We start from the raw sequence: 8,833 nt of genomic DNA, 5'->3' as shown, positions 1-8,833 counted from the left end.
CTCCAAGCAGAGTCAGCCTCCCTTCTCCTGCAAGGCCAGAGGGTACTCATGGAATAGTGTTTCAGTTCTATGGTTTTAGAGACTGAGTTTGAACCATAGGAAAAAGGTCTCTTAGACCTCACAGTGCAAGGGTTGTACTTTGAGTCAGGAATAAGGGGTGGAGAGCCCAGTGTATCCATTGCCAGGACTCCAGGGGCTCCTCTTCCCAAAGACAAAATGAGGTGGTAGCTAAAGGGTATAAGGCCTGGGAGCCGAGAAGAGGGATGACAGCACTGTTTTAATTAGAGTTTCTACTGCTGTGAACAGACACCAATAACTTGACAACTATTACAAAGGAAAACATTTAATTGGTGCTAACTTATAGTTTCAGAGGTTCAGTCCATTATCGTCATGGTGGAGAGCATGGCAGTGCACAGGCAGACATGGTGCTGGAGAAGGAGCTGAGAGTCCTGCATCTTGATCTGCAGGTAGCAGGAAAAGCACTGTGTGTAAGTAAATTGTTTGCAGCTCTGTGGGTTTGGTCCTGGGTTTCAGCACCAACAATTAAGTAAATTGGTTGCAACAAGTCTGGGTTTGGTCCCGGATTTTGGCTCCAAAACGTGAGTTTTGCAACTCTGGGAAAGGTGTCCTGACTACCTGGGAGTCAGGCAACACCTTGAGATGCTTAGGATAGCTCTGATGGCTGAACTGCAAGGAGACAGTTCAGCCCTGGAGGGCGAGGTTCCCGGACACCTCGAGTTGCTCAGAACAGCAGCTCTGCCCTGAAGGTGTCCTGTTTAGCACAGCTGTGACAGCTGGAACTGCTAAGACACAGTTCATCCCTGGAGGGAAGTTTTTCTGACTTCTTGGGAAAGTCAGGCCTGGAACTGCTTCAGTAGAGAAGGGTATCCTGACTGTTCAGGAAAGTCAGACTGTACCTGGTGTGATGGGGATGGTCTCCTCGCAGGATATAGCAATCCTGCTCCTCTCCTGGAGAGCTGCTTGCTACAGCTGAGCTTTGCTCCACACCCACTTAAGGGGGCTTCCCAGCAGAGCTCTGCTTCTCTGGCCTAAGAAATTGCAGAAATGTAGCAATCCCCTCAGGCTCAGGAGAAAAGTGTTACTTTTCAGCTCTCTCTTGCTCTGTCCACTGAGGGACGTCTCAGCAAAGATCTTCTGTTCAGCTCCCCCTTGCTCAATCCACTATGGGATGTCCCAGCAAGGTTCTTCTGTGCATCAGTGAATGAAGATTTTGAAAAAGAGATTTATTTGGAAAGGAGGAATCCAGGAGAGTAGCTGCTTTTTTTCTCACTGACCAGGCAGTCAGCTGGGGTTCTAACAGCCTTCCTGGGAAGTTGCCCCCAACAGGGCACTGCCAGGGAGGGGCAGGGAGAGCCAGCCATGGAAAGAAAGGTAAGACACGTACTTCTGAATCCCTTGGCAATCTAGCTGGGCTGCCACTGAACCTGTGGGAAGCAGACTTGGATTTTGTTAGTCCTAAAACTCTCTGGGGTGAGGGGTACCGGGGGTCCCAGAAACACCAGCTGGAAAGAAGCCAAGTGTACAGAAGCAGGGATCTTATTTCGGATTTGCCTTGGCTGCGCCCTCTTCTGGCAGAGAAGACAAATCACAGGAGGGCACGGGGGCTCAAAGTGGAATTGAGTACTCTTCAGGGGAGGAGATTGGTGAAGTTCTATTTTCAGAGGGAAGACAACTGAAAAGAATAAATGAGCTGGGCATAGTGGCACAAGCCTTTAGTCTCAGCACTTGAGAGGCAGAAGCGGCAGATCTCTGTAAATTTGAGGACAGCCTGGTTTACATAGTGAGTTCCAGGACAGTCAGGACTGCATAGTGAGACCCTGTTAGAGAAAAACCAAAAATGAAAGAATAAAGGAAATGTGAACATAGAGCAGAGTAGTTCCCAGCAGAACATCTCCAGTTCCTGTGAGGAGGTTCAAACAGAGGTGAGGGAGAGGGAGAGGGGATAAGCTCTGTCTCGGAGTTAGGACAAAAGGAGTTGGGGGCAGAATAAATGAGATTGGGGAGACAGTGGTGGCAGGGTGGCTCTGTGACCATGCTCAAAGCACTGGCCTTGAGGGTAGTGTGGCCATGGACTTGACTCCAGGAGAGTGTAGTACTGAGTGGGCAGGTCCATGGTCAGATTCCTACAGCAGAGTGAGGCCCCAAGTCGGGTTCTAGATTTTCATGAAATGCATGAAAAGAGAACAAAAGATCAGAGAAAGGATGAGCTGTGAGGCTGAATAAAGCAAGCCTTCCAAGGCTTTATAAATATGAGAGACATTAAAGTCTGCACCGTGCGGGAGAGGGTGGTTCAGTGGGTAGCACTTGTCTGAGAAGCATGAGGACTAGAGTTTGCATTCCCAGGGCCCACATAAAAGCTGGGCAGGTGTGGTAGCTGCCTCTAACCCCAGTGCCCAGGGAGCAAGGACAGAGAGCCAGCAGGAGCAGGCAAGCTGCAGCTTCAGAGAGAACTGCCTCAGTAAACAGAAGTGCGAGCGACTGAGGAAGATACCCATGCTGGTTAGTTGTCAACTGTACACAAACTAGAGTCAGGAAACAGTGCTCCACTGTGGTCTCTGTTTCAGTGACGGCCTCTAGGTTCTCGCCTCGGTTTCCTTTGGTCACAGACTGTAACCTGTGAGCCTGGTAAACCCTTTCCCCCACAACTGGTTAAAGTATTTATCACAGCAACAGAGAAACAAAGTAGGACAACAGCCAGCATCAACCAAAAGTCTTCTGTACCTCCACACACTTGCAAGCATGAACATACACATGTCATAGGGTCACTATTGCTGTGATGAAACATCATGACCAAAAGCAAGTTGGGGAGGAAAGGGTTTATTTGACTTACACTTATAATCATAATCCATCATTGAAGGAAGTCAGGACAGGAACTCAAACAAGACGGGGACCTGGATGCAGGAGATGATGCAGAGGCCATGGAGGGGTGCTTCTTACGGGCTTGCTCATCATGGCTTGCTCAGCCTACTTCCTTATAGAACCCAGCACCACCAGCTGATGGATGGCATCATCTGCATGGGCTGGGCCCTCTCCTATAAACCACTAATTAAGAAAATACCCTACAGCTAGATATTTTTAATTTGTGTGGGTTTTTTTGGTCTGTGTATATATAAATTTGTTTTTACACTCAAATCAAAGTTTCCCCTCTCTCCCCTCTTCCCAGTCCCCCCCCCCCCTGCATCCACTCCCCCACTGTTTCTCATCAGATACAGGCAGGCATCCCTAGATATCAGTAAGCCATGATATATCAAGTTGCAGCGAGATTAGGCACCTCCTCTTCTATTATGGCTGGATTCCAAAGCAGGCAACACAGTCAGAGACAGACCCTGCTCTCACTGTTAGGAGTTTCACATGAAGACCAAGTTACACAACCTCCAGCAGGATCTTTTGGAGACATTTTCTCCATTGAGATTTCCTCCTCTGTGATGACTCTAGCTTGTGTCAGATTGACATCAAACCAGCCAGCACAGTACTCTCCCACACACCATACTCGTATAAAACATTTTTAAACAGTCTGGTGTGGTGGCACATGCTTGTAATCCCAGAACTTGGAGCCTGAGGCATGAGGATCTCTTGTGTTCAAGACTAGCTTGAGTAACAGTGTGAGACCCTGTGTCAACAACCACCACTTCTTAGCATGTGACAAGTAGAACATGTGGACAGAGAAGTCTGTTCACTAGTTTGGAAAGGCCAGGTCATCGATTTCTTAGAGGTGCAATACGAGAAAAGCATTCAGAATTCCTATCTAAGGAGGAAAGTGCCCAGACTCCTGAGGAGTGTGTAGGTTGTACAGCCAGAATAGGCTTAGAAGGACAGTGGCTTTTTCCCCAGAACAGGGATGTCAAAGGCCACACAAACAGGCTGCATCTTGGTGTTGATGCTGTGTCTGTATCTCCAGACACAGTTTTCCCTGTGATATTTCTCTGGACTCAGTGTAAGTCAAGCAGAGGTCTGCTGGCTGGTTTTGTGTCAGTTGGACACAAGAGGGTCATTGGAAAAGAGGGAGCCTCAATTAAAAATGTGTCTATAAGATCTGGCTATAAGCATTTTCTTAGTGATTGATGGTGGAGGGCCCAGCCATTGTGGGTGGTGCCATCCCTGGGATGGTGGTCCTGAGTTCTATGAGGAAGCCAGCTGAACAAGCCACGAGGTGCAAACCAGTAAGCAGCACCTCTCCATGACCTCTGCATCAGCTCCTGACACAAGGTTCCGGCTCTGTTTGAGTTCCTGCCCTGACTTGCTTCAGTGATGTGGAAGTGTAAGCCAAACAAACTGTTCCTTCTCTAAGTTGCTTTGGCCATAGTATTTTCTCACAGAAATAGTGACCTAAGACGAGAGGAAACTACTTGGGAATATTTCTTAGGATGGAGAAGTTGTGCAATACTGGATTTGTCTCGGTGCTGCTGAGGAGTGAGCAAGATCAGGTGATAGCTGCGGGGCAAGTCCTCCTATGGTTGTGCACCTGGTCCCCAGAGACAGGGAGCACAAGGCTGTGGTATGAGAACAGGTGACTGGGCGTGGTTGACAGGGAGTAAGGGCCTGGACATGGAAAGGCCTGAAAATAACAACATACCCATAGCACGGGAGCCCAGAGAAGGGATCATGCCAGATTCTGTGAGAGTGGTGTCTGCCCTGTGTGAACCCAGAAATGTCCTTCAATGACAGATACTCAGGCTCAGCTCCACTTCCATGTTAGTGTTTTTTACCCTCTTTTCAAGCAGTAGTTACTACTCCAAGAATAGCACAGTTTTGAAACTCTTGGTCCATATTCATGTGAGATAACTATTGTGTGTTCCCAAGCAACTCCAGTGTTCATGAGAAAGAAGAACCCCAGTCCCTGTCCTCAAGGCCCACATCACAGCCTCCTGGGGCAATAAAGAGGATGCTCAGTATTTGTCAGGCAGTCCTTTAGGTCTGTAGTGATTGGGGTCATTGCCACTGCGGCCCCATCTGTTTGCTTCCTGGTCAGCCATAGAGTCCTCGTGTCCACGGCCTATGAAACTCTGAAAGCCTTCTCTCGCATCACTAGGAGAAGCAGAGATGGAAGAGATCCATCACCGAGATGCATGGCCACATCCACTGTCTGAGTTTTCCCCCTTTGCATGGTATGGATTTAGGAGGAACCCAGGAAGGGCCAGGCAGGAGGTCAGCCCAGACTGGTCACCCCACACTAGTTGAACACCAGAAACACTGGTGATGATGAGAGTCATTCCCTGTCTACATTTGGGAGCAGGCTCACATAACATGGCTGTGTGCTGACTGCCCAAACCCAGGGTCTACACTGGACATAGATGGAGCCAGTACCTGGATAAGCAAGAGTAGGAGGGATCTGAGATTAGCATGACCCTCTCCAGAGCTAATCTTCTACTACTTCCCCCAGAAGTGTCAAGCCCTGCTACCCAGGTCCAGTCTTCCAATCAATCTATGTTTACCTGATGACTTCAGCAGCCCAGACTCCTCCAGGACCCCTTTGGGCTGCATCATAGTTCCCTCTAGCATGGAAATATTTGTCTGAGTTTTTCCAGTTGGCTTCCTTCATGTCAGAGTAGGCTCGCCACATATCCCCAGCCCCTAAATGGGAAAGACAGCAGGAACATGAACCTTAAAGCTCTGCCCATGCCTTAGAGAGGATGAAAGGGATGAAAAGAACTCATGGCTTGAGCCTGTGGTCAGAGCAGCTGAGAGCGTGAATGGAAGATCATCTCCTGATCCTCACTGTCCTCTCCTAGTAACTCAGGAGGGCCATTCTTTCTTCCACAGTGCTGCTGTGAGCTGCCCCTCACCTGGGTGGGAAGCAGCCAATGAGGCAGCACAGTGTCATTACATAGCAGGTTGTGTCAGCTTCAGTATCGTGGAAGTGTTTGCTACAGAGTCGTCAGCTTCTGCCATTAGACCTCAAAGCACATTTCCTTAGTAGTGCAACCTAGTGTCTCTACAGCCATTGAAAATGCCCTGCAAGCACACCACCTCCAAGCTAGGGCCAGTGTTTCTGGAGGCAGCTACCCTCAGCTAGGAAGTCCCATCCTGAGGTGACTTAGTATACAGAAGGCGGAGGGGGGCTGCACACAGGGAGCATCGACTCTGATCCCTAAGAATTCTGTCCTGACAGAGAGCATGTGCACCACAGTGACATTGTCATCTCTGCCCTTGGACTAGACTGCACAGGTTCTGTGCTGTCTTGAGGGAGCTTTGAAGCAATGATCTCAGCTGTGGCTGCAGGTTCTGATCCTCTGAGGAGACACTGAGAGTCACCACGCCAGGCCACACCCAAGGCCAATCTTGAGTCTCTAGGTGCAGGGGGATGACTGGTCCAGACCTGGGTGGTATTACAACTCTCTAGGTGATGCCATTGGTACCTTATATTGGTCACAAATGAATGTAGAAAGTGTCCGGCAGACTGACAGACAGGATTGTCCTCAAGCACAGCTAGGTTGTGATCTCTGCTCTGCCCCCTGCTGTAGGCAGTGCATTTCAGGAAGTCTTGCCAGAGTCCCTGGTCCATCCTGACAAGCAGGACAGTGAGTCCAGCTCTTCTGAATGCTCAGGTGTTGTATAACAGGTGGTGTTAATGAGGGTCCATGGAATGAAGACACAGAGGCACCTCAAAGATGAATCTTTGCCTTTTCCAACTGCAAGGTGGATTCATCTCTCTGGACTGAACCACTGTAGCTTAGCAAAGGGCCCTTTTATTGTTATACAATTTACACCTTAGTAGGTCAATTCCATTTACCAAAATCTCTTATCTAAGCCCCCTAAAGGGACAATGCCAAATGCAAATTCTCAGTAAAGGAATACCACAGTGTTTTGGGTCCTAAACCAAGTTTGCATAGGCTTTAAACCTCTTAGGAAACTCTCAGATAAGACTTCAAACAGAGGGTACCAGAGACAGGAGCTAGCAATCACAAAAGGCAGATCAAAGCTAGGTGCTAACACTCCGGAATCTGCAGGAATTCTCCCAACACTCAGGAGACCCCTAGAGGCTGTGCCTCTCTGCCCCCAAACCCTACCATGGTAAGCCTCGCTAAGGAATGAAACCCAGCTTTGACTGCTGACTTCCAGGACCAAGGAGCAGAAAATGAGTCCAGTGAGAAGCTTCATCCTGCTGAAATGAAAGGACAGGCTGAAGGAGACGCCCACAGTCTGGCGCCTCCCTCTCGGGTGTCTCATCCACAGACGCCCTGGTTGTTCTGTCTTACTGATGTTCAGTAGTGTCCTAGCAGTGGCCCCTGGAGACCTCACAGCAGGACCGCGCTCAGAGCCACAAGGTCTCAGTTCTGACCCCATCCTGCCTGCTGAACTGTTTATGAAGGCAGCAGGCAGTTCTGATGGAGCTGCAGGAGCAGAGATCACCACTCCCTCCAGGAGCCTCTGATTCAGCAGGAAGCCTTGTGCCCCCTCAGCCGGCACAAATCCCACACCAGGTGAACGGAAGTGAGGAATTCCCTTGAGAGGAAAGCACACTTGCTGAAACACAGCACACACTAAGTATCTGTGCATAGGTTTGTCCCTCACCTGATGTCTGGTGGGCAGAGATGGGTGGTTGTGGCTGTCAGTGAGAGGAGGCTGGTATTTATGCTGAGCCTCCCTGCTGGGGTCAGGGGCAGAGAGAGACTGGCATGGTGCTTGGGGAAACTCCCAGCAGGTCATTTCTTCTAAAAGGCTGCAACAGAAATCTTGCTCCATCCACAGGTCATTTCCTGTAATTGTGCAATGTGAACACACTATACACCTTTGTCTTTTCAGTCTTCTAGGTCAGAGTACATACTTTTTAATACTGATAGAACTGAGGATGCTGAGAGTCAAGGAGTGGCCATCTCAGTAGAGGATCAGGGCTCCTAAGGATAGGAGAATAATTCCTGTAGCCAACACTTGCTTTCCCAGGCATTGCCTCAGGTTGGTTTTTATTTTTTTAACCTGGAACTGACACTTTACCTTCAGTCAGTCAGTCAGTCAGTCAGTCAGTCAGTCAGTCAGTCTCTCTCTCCCCCTCTCTAGTTTTTGAGACAGGGGTTCACTGTGTAGCCCTGGCTCTCTTGGAACTTACTCTGTAATCCAAGCTGGCCTAGAAGTCACAGATTCACCTGCCTCAGCTTCCTGAGTGCTGGGATTAAAGGCCTGTGCCACCACCGCCCAGCTGGCCATAAGTCTCTTTTTCATGTCTAAACTAAAATTGCAAAACTGACCAGCCAGTCCCACCAGACATTGTGTGTTTCCAAGGCACCTGTAGCATTTTCACTAGCATACTCCACTCTCAGCTCTTAGGGAGGCACTTCTATTTCTACGTTCTTTGTGATGTGACAAAAAGATTAACTAAACTGTCTCACAGGGACAAGGTATTAGAGGGGCCCTACTCCTTCTTTAACTCAGTCCTAGGAAGGAGCATAAGGTCAGGGCTAAGGCTTTGGGGAGTAAGGAACTAAGAAACCCATAGAAGGGAGGAAGGGAGTACCATTTCTCACAGAGAAGAGCAGCCAGCAGAGGTGGTGGTGGTGGGGTGAGGGAAAGCTAGGTCAGGCACTGAAAGATGAGCCCAGCTCTCAGGGCTGTATTTCCCAGAGGATCCCTCTTAGCCCTCTCATCAGTGTGAGTTTGTAATCTCAGGGTCAGCAGGGGTAGGAGATGAGGGCTGGCATTATACCAGTCTGTACATGTAGGAACACAGCCTGCTGCCATCCAGAAAATAAGCTCTCTTGCTCTTCTTAAGCAGAAATATTCTAGGGAGAGGGTTCTGGACACCACAGGCAGCCTAGACAAGGTGACATCATTACAAACTGAAGATGGATGGAGGAGACGGACTGATTCTCTGCCTGAA

The 8,833-nt window shown here is 49.1% G+C and overlaps 2 protein-coding genes across 2 annotated transcripts in view; one reads left to right on the top strand and one right to left on the bottom strand.

The window, feature by feature from the left end:
- Positions 1-371: 371 nt before the first annotated feature.
- The window catches only part of LOC131919552 (STAM-binding protein-like), a 231,578-nt gene continuing 223,116 nt past the window's right edge, over positions 372-8,833 (top strand). Inside the window, exon 1 of the mRNA XM_059273871.1 lies at positions 372-488. The gene's annotated coding sequence lies outside the window, so the exon portion shown is untranslated. The remainder of the gene's footprint in view (positions 489-8,833) is intronic.
- On the bottom strand, positions 4,906-7,119 carry LOC131919626 (serum amyloid A-5 protein-like). Its single transcript, XM_059273967.1, has 3 exons — positions 7,029-7,119; positions 5,454-5,592; positions 4,906-5,046 (listed from the first exon to the last, which is right to left on the bottom strand). The coding sequence occupies exons 1-3, from the start codon at positions 7,117-7,119 to the stop codon at positions 4,908-4,910; spliced, it is 369 nt and encodes a 122-aa protein (XP_059129950.1). The 3' UTR covers positions 4,906-4,907.

The sequence above is a fragment of the Peromyscus eremicus genome, chromosome 1, assembly GCF_949786415.1.
Source record: "Peromyscus eremicus chromosome 1, PerEre_H2_v1, whole genome shotgun sequence".
Classification (NCBI taxonomy): Eukaryota; Metazoa; Chordata; class Mammalia; order Rodentia; family Cricetidae; genus Peromyscus; species Peromyscus eremicus.
Note: the sequence above shows the minus strand (reverse complement) of the source record. Positions and strands in the feature narration are given on the sequence as shown.

Excerpts from the sequence above, each read along its gene's own strand:
- LOC131919626 (XM_059273967.1), bottom strand. The coding sequence starts at position 7,119 with ATGAAGCTTCTCACTGGACTCATTTTCTGCTCCTTGGTCCTGGAAGTC. Across the intron at positions 5,593-7,028 it reads CCTTAGCGAGGCTTACCATG|GGGCTGGGGATATGTGGCGA; the intron begins GTAGGGTTTGGG and ends TTTCCCATTTAG. Across the intron at positions 5,047-5,453 it reads TGGGCTGCTGAAGTCATCAG|TGATGCGAGAGAAGGCTTTC; the intron begins GTAAACATAGAT and ends TGCTTCTCCTAG.